Source organism: Tubulanus polymorphus, chromosome 8 (assembly GCF_964204645.1).
Source record: "Tubulanus polymorphus chromosome 8, tnTubPoly1.2, whole genome shotgun sequence".
Taxonomy (NCBI): domain Eukaryota; kingdom Metazoa; phylum Nemertea; class Palaeonemertea; order Tubulaniformes; family Tubulanidae; genus Tubulanus; species Tubulanus polymorphus.
The window spans coordinates 16,661,344-16,675,947 of record NC_134032.1 but is presented as its reverse complement, the minus strand read 5'-3'; the positions used below and the strand labels follow the sequence as shown (position 1 = coordinate 16,675,947).

Genomic DNA, 14,604 nt, shown 5'->3' with positions numbered 1-14,604 from the left:
TAATTTTCTGAGCTTTTTTTCAAAATATCTGATATCTTTTTCATCAAATATATATTTTTAACGAAATTCTAAACATTGCAAAAGATCTTTTTGAAATTAAACAATAAAGAATAAGATCGTTTCTGCCTATTTAAAGTCGCTATGGTAACGCACAGAATAAAAACCCTAATCGCGAGATGAACTAATCAATTTTTTCTTTTTTCTCATTTTTGTCTCGACGCGCAGAAAATTGCAGCTAATAACGCAATGGAATAAGAGAGATATTTTTCACACGAGACTCAAAGCATTAATTGATCAAATGATAAATGTGGAACTGGGTCAATTAAACCCACACAACTGTGGAACTGGATCCACAGTCAAATTAAACCCACACAACTGTGGAACTGGATCCACAGTCAAATTAAACCCACAAAATTGTGGAACTGGGTTCACAGTCAAATTGAACCCACGAAATTGAGGAACTGGGTCCAGAGTCAAATTCAAACCACACAACTGTGGAACTGGGTTCACAGTCAAATTGAACCCACACGACTGTGGAACTTGGTTCACAGTCAAATTGAGCCCAAACAACTGTGGAACTGGATCCACTGGATCCAGAGTCAAATTGAACCCACACGACTGTGGAACTGGATCCAGAGTCAAATTGTGGAACTGGATTAAAAGTTGAATCTAAATAAGAACTGTTACCAAATTCTCAAAGAACTAAGAATATATCAATACGTGAAATATCAAGTCGATTGACGAGTACTGTCAACGATTAAGTTTCAACAATTACTAATTAGCGTGCTAATTAACTAATCAAAAGATCATAAGAAGATCGTATATATTGATTGATAAATAATGATGAGATCAAGTTTGATGAATGTGTGCACAGGACATGAAGCCAAAAGACTAAAAAGCAATGAAGTAAACTCACCCATAAATTACTCACCATTTCCCTATGGTTCGGGTAATACGCCTGTTCAATCAACGGGAAGTGATCTTTACCGAGTCGTCGCTGTATTTGTATCAGATGAGAAAACTGAAATATATACAGATTATTTCAGGAGTTAAATAAATATCTTCGCAGAGAGTATTAACATTCAATTTGAAAAATAAAGAAAGCTAGTATTAACATTCAATTTAGAAAATAAAGAAAGCTAGTATTAACGTTCAATTTGAAAAATAAAGAAAGTTAGTATATCGAGAGTGACTGGGCTTCAACTTAACCGAAGACCTTCAGTAACACCATTCACATTTACATGTAAATTAATGTGTATCAATGGGGGTAAGACCCACAGTAACGCTCAAATATATCTGTCATATTCAACCCAGTATGCTGCTGGTACTGAATCCAGTATTACACAAACACAATAAATACTGAAAAGTGAGGTCCATGCCCGCGCCCGCGCCCATGTTAGCAGCAGCCACATCTCAAGTTTGAACAACTAGATATTTAGAGAGCATCGAATTGAAAGGTAAACCGATGAGAATGTTTAATGTGCCTACGGGAGGTGATTTCACTGATTAACGTGATAAATTGAGGACTCGAGTGTAAATGATGATGAGCCTGAGACTGGCGTTTGTTCAACAAATCCAAAACCACTTCAATTACTGACATCAGAAAAAAAACCAGCTGATAGCAAGCGACGAACTGGAACTAAACCGGCTAAAGCCTCACAGTTTTGAGTTTATCATAGCTTTAGACATTCAAATTCATTTCTAACAGGTAAACTACGTAACTGTGGAACTGGATCTAGAGTCAAATCAAAGCCACATAACCGTGGAACCACAAGTATAGACCAGAGACAGGTAACCCCTATGTAACTGTGGAACCACAAGTATAGACCAGCGACAGGTAACCCCTATGTAACTGTGGAACTGGATCCAGAGTCAAATCAAAGCCACATAACCGTGGAACCACAAGTATAGACCAGAGACAGGTAACTCCTACGTAACTGTGGAACTGGATCCAGAGTCAAATCAAAGCCACATAACCGTGGAACCACAAGTATAGACCAGCGACAGGTAACCCCTATGTAACTGTGGAACCACAAGTATAGACCAGAGACAGGTAACCCCTACGTAACTGCGGAACTGGATCCAGAGTCAAATCAAAGCCACATAACCGTGGAACCACAAGTATAGACCAGAGACAGGTAACCCCTATGTAACTGTGGAACCACAAGTATAGACCAGAGACAGGTAACTCCTACGTAACTGTGGAACTGGATCCAGAGTCAAATCAAAGCCACATAACCGTGGAACCACAAGTATAGACCAGCGACAGGTAACCCCTATGTAACTGTGGAACCACAAGTATAGACCAGAGACAGGTAACCCCTACGTAACTGCGGAACTGGATCCAGAGTCAAATCAAAGCCACATAACCGTGGAACCACAAGTATAGACCAGCGACAGGTAACCCCTACGTAACTGCGGAACTGGATCCAGAGTCAAATTAAAGCCACATAACCGTGGAACCACAAGTATAGACCAGAGACAGGTAACCCCGAACGAATGAGGGCCGTTTCGGCGATCAAACAACCAGTTTCACAAAGAGTACAAAAAACAGATGTTGGTAACAAGAACATCAGTCGTCGGGTCTCATAAAGAAATAGACAATCAACGACGAGTTGACAGACACTGAGCAGAATCTTTTGATATAACCACGACGACGACGGAATTTCATCAACAGTTCATCAAACGAGATCGGGAGAACATCAACGTCTTCTTCGGGACGGGAATATTAATCAGCATCGAAAACCTACTTAATGATCCTCATGATTATACACACATTCTATTATAGGAGACGACATGTCGATACATTCAGAAATCAGTCTCCACCGCTCATAATGAAGTAGAGATGGATCCCAGAGATCGGGCAGCAACAGCTCCTTACAGCTTCAAAACAGCTCCTTACAGCTTCAAAACAGCTCCTTACAGCTTCAAAACAGCTCCTTACAGCTTCAAAACAGCTCCTTACAGCTTCAAAACAGCTCCTTACAGCTTCAAAACAGCTCCTTACAGCTTCAAAACAGCTCCTTACAGCTTCAAAACAGCTCCTTACAGCTTCAAAACAGCTCCTTACAGCTTCAAAACAGCTCCTTACAGCTTCAAAACAGCTCCTTACAGCTTCAAAACAGCTCTTTACAGCTTCAAAACAGCTCCTTACAGCTTCAAAACAGCTCCTTACAGCTTCAAAACAGCTCCTTACAGCTTCAAAACAGCTCCTTACAGCTTCAAAACAGCTCCTTACAGCTTCAAAACAGCTCCTTACAGCTTCAAAACAGCTCCTTACAGCTTCAAAACAGCTCCTTACAGCTTCAAAACAGCTCCTTACAGCTTCAAAACAGCTCCTTACAGCTTCAAAACAGCTCCTTACAGCTTCAAAACAGCTCCTTACAGTTTCAAAACAGCGACCTATTGGAGCAAGTGCTCAGCAATATTTTCTTAAAGCTCCATGACATCTATGATAAACGACCAAAGAATATACAGCTTCTTTAAGCACTAAAGACTTGATCTGTGACCAAAGACGAGTTTCAAAACATCTCTCCGAGATGTTGGACCATGTATATGTTCAGCATCAGTTCATTATAGCTCCATAAGATCAAAGAAATCGAAATGTCTTCAAGCACAAAGGTTGTGATCTGTGTGAATATAGGCAAAAGCTTCAAAATATCTATGATATATATTAGACCAAGGGAGCGCTCGATATATAGTTCCGATAGCGTTAGTGTAAATGCAAGCAGCCCATGAAGTCCACAATAATGTTTCATGAATTCAAACTTTTCAAATAATTAATGGTGGAGGATGCAATTTTAAAAACTGGAAAAAGAGATAATGGAAAGAGGAGGAATACCTAAATCTAGAGACACACATTGAACTGATGTGTAATTCTACTAGCTGTAACTAGTCTCACGTTTCAGACGGGGCAAAGGGAAAAATCTTTTCATTTTAATTGACTCTTAACTGTGGAACCGCGTGGGATACTCTAATTACCTCATTTTTCACAAGATTCCTCCACTGAAGGTCACTGTACTGATGTAGACAATGGAAGCCATATTGACTCCTGCGTGAAGCTTTACACCGTTATCAGATACAAATTCTTGTACGTCGCTTCCGGGTAATTAGATATTGAGACTCGCGCCGAGCGAAGAGAGCCGAGCCGAGAGAACCGAGCCGAGAGAACCGAGTGGAGAGCAGATGAAAGTGACTTAAATCCCCGATCTATATTAACACTCCTGATTCACACACAGCCAGCAGTCAATAGCAATCCCTTCATCAGCCAGTGCCTTCATCAGCCAGCACCACCAGCCAGCACCATCAGCCAGCACCTCCACCAGCCAGCACCTCCACCAGCCCTTCATCAGCCAGCACCTCCACCAGCCAGCACCACCAGCCCTTCATCAGCCAGCAGTCAATAGCAATCCCTTCATCAGCTAGCAACGTCATCAGCCAACCCCTTCACCAGCCAGCACCTCCACCAGCCAGCACAACCAGCCCTTCATCAGCCAGCAGTCAATAGCAATCTCTTCATCAGCTAGCAACGTCATCAGCCAACCCCTTCACCAGCCAGCACCTCCAGCCCTTCATCAGCCAGCACCACAAGCCAGCACCATCAGCCAGCACCTTCACCAGCCAGCACCACCAGCCCTTCATCAGCCAGCACCATCAGCCAGCACCTTCACCAGCCAGCACCATCAGCCAGCACCTCCACCAGCCCTTCATCAGCCAGCACCACCAGCCAGCACCTCCACCAGCCAGCACCACCAGCCCTTCATCAGCCAGCAGTCAATAGCAATCTCTTCATCAGCTAGCAACGTCATCAGCCAACCCCTTCACCAGCCAGCACCACCAGCCCTTCATCAGCCAGCAGTCAATAGCAATCTCTTCATCAGCCAGTGCCTTCATCAGCCAGCAGTCAATAGCAACAATCCCTACATCAGCCAGCACCTTCATCAGCCAGCAACATCGCAACTACATCAGCAAGCACCACCAGCCCTTCATCAGCCAGCACCCTCATCAGCAGTCAATAGCAATCTCTTCATCAGCCAGCACCTCCAGCAACCAGCACCTCCACCAGCCAGCACCTTCACCAGCCAGCACCCTCATCAGCCAGCACCTTCATCAGCCAGCAGTCAATAGCAATCTCTTCCTCAGCCAGCACCTCCAGCAACCAGCACCTCCACCAGCCAGCACCTTCATCAGCCAGCACCCTCATCAGCCAGCACCTTCATCAGCCAGCAGTCAATAGCAATCTCTTCATCAGCCAGCACCTCCAGCAACCAGCACCTTCACCAGCCAGCTAAGACTAAATCGTTCGAGCTCAATAATTCTAAGCTGTTCCAGGTCGACGTGAGAGTTAAGTGTCACTGCCGGTTTTCTTCTACTCGAGGTGAATCCAATATCCCGACAGCCATGTAGCACGGGAAGATATTATCAGAAAAACAGAATATTTTTTAACTCAGTTTTACAGTTCTTGATTGATTTTGACTCCAGGGCCCAGTTCCACAGTTCTGAGTTAAGATTTGACCCTGGGTTAAAACATCGAAAATGAACTAACTTTAACTCAGAGTTAACTCTAACTCACGACTGTGGAACTGGATCCAGGATCCAGTTCCACTGTTGCGAGTTAGAGTTAACTCTGAACTCTGGACCCAGTTCCACAGTTGTGAGTCTGGAACTGGTGCAGGTCCACATGCAAGTGAAGTGGAACTGCAAACACTTTTTCTACTCAAATCCGATATTCAAAATATTTTTGTTTCTAGTTGTAAAAGTGAAATACTTACCACCCAGGGTTTATCTAGAAATTGATACATGGAATGTAGAGAATTAACGCTAGGAATTCCTCCATATTTTAATCCTAAAATGATATTTCTCCAGTCCTCGTTGGCGTCTCGGACATGTTGACGAATTAATACTAAATCAGGCTTAAACGACCTGAAAATATTCACAAGAAAAAAAAACAACTGGAATTAACGAATGAAAGAAATGAATCTGTGGAACCCAGAACCCGGTTCCACAGTTTTCAGTTACGATTTGGGTCATGTTTCTTTAGATTGTGAAACCAACCCCCTGTTGTCTAGTGTTCTACAGTTATATTTAACCCCATTTCTAAACTCAGTTGAAGATTTTAGAGACCGAATTGAATCAATTTATTTTTACCATATCCAACTTCTACAGCCATTTCTGAAGCAGCAGTGTTTATACAATAGATGAAATATAAGAAATCATTTATGTGGAATATATTCAAAATGTCTCCGTTGAGAATTCTCTGAATTGACTCGATATTCAATTAGTGCTGGATATATTCGAGAATTGAGTTGATATCATTGATTTATATATATATATATGTGTGTGTGGTGATATTTCATTGTATTCTCTCAGATATATTGATTGATCTATCGATTGATATCACACTCACTCTCTCGCTCCACGCACACGGCTGTGGCTGCAACTGAAGATATTTCTGTATCCCACCCCCAACGTGCGCAGGTAATAAAACTAATTGACACGCGTTAATACAGGAAACACATTATTCTTTCTCCGACTGTCGCAGTCAGAACCCCCACAGTCTATATCTCAGAATCTAGACCACAGCTAGAAACCAATCAGTCCTTTACCTACATAGATGACAATCTGTATAAACCTGTATAACCATCAGGATGAAACACTCTTTAAACATAATACAAAATCCTATACTAAGATGAAAAGTGTCTAAAACTTTTCCTTGAACTACTAATATCTATTTGACGCCTTTATCGTAATAGTCATCTTGCTATAAGGATATGTTCATAATGTCAAAAAAACCATTAGCTCAAGGAAACATTCTGGACTGTTTTAATCATAAGTGTAGGAGTTTACAGTATCTAATGACTGCGCAACTTGAGCCAGAATTCCTGAAGGTAACTATTAGGATACAGTCGAAATATTGAATAAATCATTTTTGCCTCGAGGAAACATTTCAGGCTGTGATTATTCTTAGATTCGGGTTTTGTATAATCTGTTATCCTCTGTCCACCTAAGGCTAAGCAACATGAACCAAATTTTGAGCAACTGGTACCTAAACCAGTGGACACAATCAGCCAGTGTATCTGTTCCTATTGAGGGAGTCAACATCCGGAAGGGGGGGGGAAGGGGGTTTGATTTACATACCTGACTACTTTAGTACCATTTCTGTTGACTTGTATGTCTACCATGGTCCCTGAATCTGAGTAAGCAGCTAGATTAATTTCTTTAAATTCAGCCTGAAATATTCAAGAAACAAAACATCCTCACTTAATGATTAACGATAGTTTTTATCTAAATCACTAAAACCTAAAAGGAATTGTTTGTAAAACACGCTTTAAGTCTCGGGTCTTTTTACATTCAAGTTAAATGACAAAAATCTATAAAAAAATCAATAACATATGATAATAAATTGCCCATGGGCAAAGTGTGGTTTACCTTGAAAGCTAGAGGTTGTTTGGGGTAATGGCATTGCTTGAAAAATCTTTTTAATTCGTGACTTCAAAGTTCTATGTTGTATTTCATCTTTCTCAAAGAATTATTTTGTTGTCAAATAAGACCAAAAAGATACATTTCGTAGGGTACAGGTAGGCGCGGCACGGAAACTATTTTATATGTTCAAAGAAATATTTTTCAAAATATGAAAAAATATTCAAACAAAATTCACATGGTGTCACATATCAGAGGGTGGCTGAATATTTAGTCTTGGAAACCTCTTGCAATGTATGGCCGCGGAATCTAAACCGGCGCAGTAAGAAATTGGCGTATTAGATCGTTTTAAATCCTGGAATTTACTACTACAATATTCAGACCTCGACCTATACTTGTAGTTTTCTGCTTAATATTTTCAGGTCACAAGAAATTACAATTTATTATAAATTATATCAAACAGAAAACATAGCGCTCATCTTCTGTTGATGAAATGTCAGACGCGCCAGCAAGCAGCGTTTACAGTATCACTATAGTAGTGTATACTGTACGAGCGTCTGTTTGTGTATGCAACAGTCTATAGCACTCCGCGCGCACGTGGAGGCCTTGTGTAAGTGAATGTTCGCTTGTACTTCAGTGTCAATCAAATCAATCTCCGGGTATTAAAATGAAACATTACCTATGGTGGATAATAATTACATTCTCATCAGCAATGAGCATTTGAAATTTGCATGTATACGGCACCTAGTCCAATGAAACGTTCGCCATTCCGGCTTTCCCATAATTATTTTAGTAGCGCCGGAATCCCCGTATATCCCAAAAACAGCCAATCACATTCGCTCGTAGAGACAACGCCCCCCAATCGAGGTCATTGCAATTTTATACGCGAGAGCTAAGAATTTTCCCGCCAAAAACAGTTTTTCGTAGAATTTTAACAAAGTTGACCATGTCATCGACGGAGGTTCGCCATGTCTTCAATCGCATCGATTATACGTCGTTTAAACCGAGAACCAATGAAACAAATGCTCACATAAAAAAACGTACCGCGATTTTACATGAATTGGCTCAATGCCAACTTCATATCGCTGACAAAGGTAAACCAAAAATCATTGATTTTAGATAATCATTTTTAAGGAGTATTTGAAATGATATCCGCAGGGTAAAATTAATATGAAAACATCATAAAACAGAAGGCAATTTTTCATCATCTAATAACAAATACATTTCCCAAGGGATAATATTCTCAATGTTTTGTCGACAGATTTATTGTAATAGACTAACCCCACCTCATCTCTACTAAAACATTCATATATTCCATGAACACGACTCCTTTGCCTCGATACAAAAATAAAGTTTCACGTTCGTATCTCATTTCTACAACAATCGTTACCGCTATTACATATTTTCAAATCATCGCCATGGTTATAGCATGTGTTTCCGTGGTTACTAACCTACCTGTTCCACTCTTATGTCCCAATCACCAAATATTTTTCGACCTCTGAAATATTTTGACCTGAAAAAAGGAAATGATAAGATTTAGAGACATATACCAGACTTTAAAGTACCTTACTAGTGTAATGTACTTGTCACAGTGGGGGTACCCCTAGAGGGAATACTTGGTGCAGTGGGGGTACACCTAGAGGGAATTCTTGGTGCAGTGGGGGTACACCTAGAGGGCAGCTGTACATGAAATATTCCATTATATATCTGACACCAAAAAACCAGGCCTTTTGGAATCTTTATAGAATTCTAATTGGAAGATCAGAATGTTCTATGGAATTTAATTTCTAGAAACCTCCCAGAGCACAATAACGATGATCCTTTTAGATTCTTAGAAAACCAAAACAGATATCACAACCGAGGACCCAGGAACCTATCAACATTTCAACAACCTCTCAATACTGATACTGTTTTTTGCCGGGAGTTAGATATATTTTACTAGTGGGATTGAAATGACTGTTAGTCAGTAGTAGCTGGTGTCACGCTCTCCATGAGTGCCTGGGTACCAAGTAGCATCACCAGCAGCAGTGCTAGCACCAGCACCGTAACCAGCACAAGCAGCAGCAGCAGCAGCCACAGCACCAGCACCAGCCACAGCACCAGCACCAGCTACATCAGCAGCAGCAGCAGCTATTGTAGCAGTAGCTATGAGAGCATCTCTGGGTGAATCGATACATCAAGTAGTTCGGAAATTAGACCCATGAGTAACTGATAGATTTTCCACTCGGATATTTTGTCTCCTACTGATTAGAATACAAATAATGACACTACATCACACTCTCTCTCTCCCTCTCTCTCTCTCTCCCTCTTACTACGTGGCAGCGCACAGCAATGTGCCACAATGGATAAGTAGTTAGTAACAGGAATATCTATGATCCAATGGCCTTCTTCAGCTTCCTCAGAGTGTCCCCTACCAATCTTACAAAACACTTCAAATACGCCTTAAACACTAACCGTGCATGATTGGCTATTTATGGGCAAAATATTTAATCTTTTATGGGTGCGACTGACTGTGTTAAACTACATGGTGACTTAGGTATTTTGAAACCAGTTGAATCCTAACAAGTTTCCCCCTTTCAAAGTAGTAAGAACTACTGGATTATGTCTCTCTTATACCAACTAGTGCGCTACAGTTCAAATTAGATTTTGATCAGCCATCACTTCAATGTGCCATTTAGGATTCTAATCCAAGTCTTACTAGGATCAGACATTTTGAATCATCAGTTTTTTCTTTGAATAACTGATTTTTCATTGGCGGAAACCAAAAGATATTTCATCATATCCTAAATACACGTTATTATTGTGTCACTTCATATTCAAAATTTGATCAGTAACTGTTTCGTTTGTTAAAACTGTTGCTGCAGCAGTTTGTCGATGCAGACAGCACTGAATAATAGCGTGAAATGTGACACGTCACGTAGTAATCCGTCATCTAGGGTCCGATCGCTGAGAGGCTTTACATTATAACAGAGCGTACAGTATTGTCAGCTTCATTCAACTTTCATTAGACTTATCACGAGATAGATTTACCTGAAGGACAACAATCTCCAGGTTCCCAGGTTACCCGGTTTCACGGTTTCCCAGTTTTTTGATTTGAAGTCACAATAATGTGTAACTCTTAAACCGAGCTAATCTCTCCATTAATTCCAGTCATCTTAAACTGATTTAGGAGATTTTCGTGAAACTGAATGGCCCACGGTCGAAACATTATAATTAACTAATTTAACTCTAAAAACTAATTGCTAACAGAGTACTGTGGATGCAAGTGGATCGTGGATCCAGTTTTTCAGTTGACTCCAGGGTTTGGTAATTAAACACAAAATGACGATTGAATCTAATGCTGAAGCCCTCGGTTCAGATTTATTCATAAGGCAGCGACTTATTGAAACTGGTTCAACTCTATCAAACCCAAAAACTGCAGAATTGTGGAACTGCAGGAAGAACTCGTGAACTGTGGAACTAGAGAAAGAACTGTGGAACTGGTGAACTGTGGAACTGGTGAACTGCAGAACTGTGGAACTGGAGAAAGAACTGTGGTGAACTGTGGAACCTCAGAACTGTGGAACTGAATCTTGGAGAATGTCATGTTGTCGATAATTTTTCAAACAATCAACGCTAGAAATATTCCCGATATCGTTATAGCGACAATAATACATTGTTTGGTGTTATTATGATACGGGTATTTATTAGCCAATGAAAGTCAACACGGTCTATAAAACGACGGAGCCGCGGCAATAACCAGTCGTTATCTTACCTGCCGCAGTTAGCTTCATACTGTACACATAAAACATAAAAATCAGAGTTTATTACAAATGACTAAAAGGCATCAGACGGGACCAATTCATTGGTTTTATGAGGTATGAATAGCATTAACATACACAACTACTCATATCTGTATCTGTAAGATAGCGATACTTCCCTGAGCTAGAGTTAAAATAGTGATTGTGAGCTAGAGTTAGAATAGTGATTGTGAGATTGTGATATCTGTATCAGTAAGATAGTGATATCTCACTGACTATAGAATTAACGTGGTTTTAAGTTGTCCTGAATTTTTTTTCTCGAAATTACTACAAATTCAAAACAAATCATGAACTGAACACGGAACATAATTCAATCAATAATTCAAGCGTTCATTAAATCAAGGCTAATAAACTTTCTATCTATCGCAAACACTTCAAAGTGCACAATCCACTACGCATCTACGTTGCTATAGCAACTGCTTCGGAGACGCGTAACCGAACCGATTGTTAAGAGTAATAAAATATTGATCATTGATCACGTGACGCTTCGACTGATGTCTGGTTTCTCAGAGAATCAAGGATTTCCTCTTGAGGGACTCGGATAGAATCCTGAAACCTTGCATCTAGTTTCAGTAAAGCTGATCTGACAGCAGTTCACTGGTGGACCCTGGGATTATCCTAAGATAAGTCGGTTGTTTTCGCAGTTCTCCTGAGGCCGACGAAAACTCAGTATCAAAAGGTGAAAAGACTCGAGACAAAAACTAGAAACAACACAAATTTTGGACAAGCTTAATGATTTCAGCGTCACCCAGTTAAACTTGCTGCTGAAGTTGTGATGACTTGCGTTTAGTAAATTCAATTGGAAATAAACCATTCAAACTCAAAAAGTGGTCGTTCTTTTTTCATTGACAACTTGACATACTTGGCCAAATAAATTCACTACAACTATGGTATTTTTATCCAGTTAACTGATGTGTAAGCAACTGGTTCCAGTTAGTTTTGTTTGCAGGATATACAGGATAGGTCATTTCATCTCACGAGAGAAAATCCACCGTGACGTGGAACTGGCCAAGAGGGTTCTAAAAAAACCCTCTTATTGAAACAAAATCTATTTCTACTTTCATTGAAATGTATCTATAAAGGTTTCAAACTGATATGGATATTTCAGTTCCCTGCACACTCAGTGCTATGTTCAGTATTACACTAATTCAGTGCTATGTTCAGTGGTGGTTGACTTGGTTCAGTCGTGTAACTAATGATTACAGTTTGAATTCAGTCTCTAGACTCGACTCAATCAAATTTGTATCAGATCAAATGGATTTGTAACGGAGCTTAGTGTTTTTTGATCATTGCTCTCGCGCTCGGCTTCAGTGACACAAGAGTAATTTTCAAGTCCGGATGATGGAGATTGCAGGCTGCAGATTCATCACCTGAACCACGTTCGCCGCAGTTTCAAATTTCTAACTCACAGCTGCGGAACTGGATCATAGTTTCTCATTGTGGTAGATGTCCCCCAGGTTAAGGATTTACCCCTAGGAGTAACTTTGATACCCAGTCTATAAAACCTGGCCTAGGTTAAGGATTTACCCCTAGGGATAACTTTGATACCTGGTCTATAAAACAGGGCCCAGGTTAAGGATTTACGCCTAGGAATAACTTTGATACCCAGTCTACAAAACCGGGCCTGGTTTGAGGATTTACCACTAAGGATAACTTTGATACCCAATCTTTAAAACCTGGCCCAGGTTAAGGATTTACTCCTAGGGGTAACTGTGATACCCAGTCTATAAAACCTGGCCTAGGTTAAGGATTTACCCCTAGGAGTAACTTTGATACCCAGTCTATAAAACCTGGCCCAGGTTAAGGATTTACCCCTAGGGATAACTTTGATACCCGGTCTATAAAACTGGAGCCAGGTTAAGGATTTACCCCTAGGGATAACTTTGATACCCGGTCTATAAAACTGGAGCCAGGTTGAGGATTTACCCCTAAGAGTAACTTTGATACCCGGTCTATAAAACCTGGCCTAGGTTAAGGATTTACCCCTAGGGATAACTTTGATACCCGGTCTATAAAACCTGGCCTAGGTTAAGGATTTACCCTTAGGGATAACTTTGATACCCGGTCTATAAAACTGGAGCCAGGTTTTTCCAACCCTGAAAATGGTTGTACTTGATGACGCAATAAAAGACACACGTAATTTCAAGTGCACGTTTTATAAAGCGATGTCAACTGATATTATTTATTTACGAGATTGACTGTAGTATCAGATGAGACTGAAGTATCTGTATCTGGTGACTGAGTAATGAGTTATATCTATATCAGGTTCTCATACACAGGCAATTAATATTCGAACATATGTGACGACTGACAATATCTCTATATCTCGTGTGTGTTTTCATTGTATTTGTAGAACTTTTTTCATCTGCATCAGAAAATCATTAATTAATAGCGAGAAGTGAATAGAGTGAATATTTACGGTATGAAGTTTGAGACGTTGTGTGAGATTGAATAATAACAATAACAGATGTGAATATAAAAATGAATAGTGCTTGATTTACTATATCAACCGTTTCAAGATGATCTGGGTTAATAAGACTCGAGATTCTCATTTCATTTTGAGATTCCGAGGATTTTAATGATTGTATTCAAAAATATTTCTATTGCTGTCCCCTTCCACCTGACTGCAGCAAAGTGATATTGCTGAAGATATTCTTTCAAGGTTAACGATGTGATTATATATTATCACACAAGTCGTTACTATATTGTTTAGTCCCAATTTGTCAATTTCTGATTCAATTACTTACAATTTACTAAGTGTAAGTTTTCATTTGAATAAGTAGTCAACATAAAGATCATCACAACTATGATAACTGATAACGTCAGCAGCAGCAGCCGCAGCCGCAGCAGCAGCAGCAGCCGCAGCCGCAGCAGCAGCAGCAGCAGCAGCAGCAGCAGCAGCAGCAGCAGCCGCAGCAGCAGCAGCAGCAGCCGCAGCAGCAGCAGCAGCCGCCGCCGCAGCAGCAGCCGCCGCCGCCGCCGCCGCCGCCGCTGCTGCGGGATTACTTACCGATCAGTGAACTACAGGGAGAGGGTAAGGGGGGAGGGGGGACTCAACAATCTGTGAGCTATTTGGGGGGGTAAGGGGGGAGGGGGGTACTCACCAATCTGTGTGTGGATCGTCTATAACCAATAATGATTTACATCTATCTTTATTATAAGCAGGTTGCGTACTACTACGTATTTGTGCCGTCGCTGAAGAAAATAGTCCCCTAGTAATGCCGGCGGCGCTACTTTTAGACGGAGAACTCGGAGCGCTCGGCGACGGACCTTTCCTCGTCGCGAAACTCAAAATCGACGTCTCCTCTTCGTCTTTCAAGTCGCCCTGGAGATCGGACGAGCTGAATCGCCGACGTAAATAGTTCATGGTCTTCGTTTGAAAACT

At 40.8% G+C, this 14,604-nt stretch overlaps 2 protein-coding genes across 2 annotated transcripts; one reads left to right on the top strand and one right to left on the bottom strand.

The window, feature by feature from the left end:
* Positions 1 to 916: 916 nt before the first annotated feature.
* LOC141910419 (synapsin-like) lies at positions 917 to 14,586 on the bottom strand (the record flags this gene model as incomplete). Its single annotated transcript, XM_074801158.1, has 5 exons — positions 14,324 to 14,586; positions 8,875 to 8,932; positions 7,138 to 7,229; positions 5,772 to 5,922; positions 917 to 1,021 (listed from the first exon to the last, which is right to left on the bottom strand). Coding segments are annotated over exons 1-5 (669 nt in total), but the record flags the coding sequence as incomplete, so codon positions are not given.
* On the top strand, positions 9,372 to 14,303 carry LOC141909947 (uncharacterized). Its single transcript, XM_074800632.1, has 4 exons — positions 9,372 to 9,377; positions 9,472 to 9,554; positions 11,864 to 11,888; positions 14,046 to 14,303. The coding sequence occupies exons 1-4, from the start codon at positions 9,372 to 9,374 to the stop codon at positions 14,301 to 14,303; spliced, it is 372 nt and encodes a 123-aa protein (XP_074656733.1).
* Positions 14,587 to 14,604: the final 18 nt, after the last annotated feature.

What these genes read in the sequence shown, in the direction of transcription:
- LOC141909947 (XM_074800632.1), top strand. An exon ending in CAGCAGCAGCAGCAGCTATT is followed by an intron (nt 9,555 to 11,863) that starts GTAGCAGTAGCT and finishes TTGTTTTCGCAG; the next exon opens with TTCTCCTGAGGCCGACGAAA. An exon ending in CTGAGGCCGACGAAAACTCA is followed by an intron (nt 11,889 to 14,045) that starts GTATCAAAAGGT and finishes TGATAACGTCAG; the next exon opens with CAGCAGCAGCCGCAGCCGCA.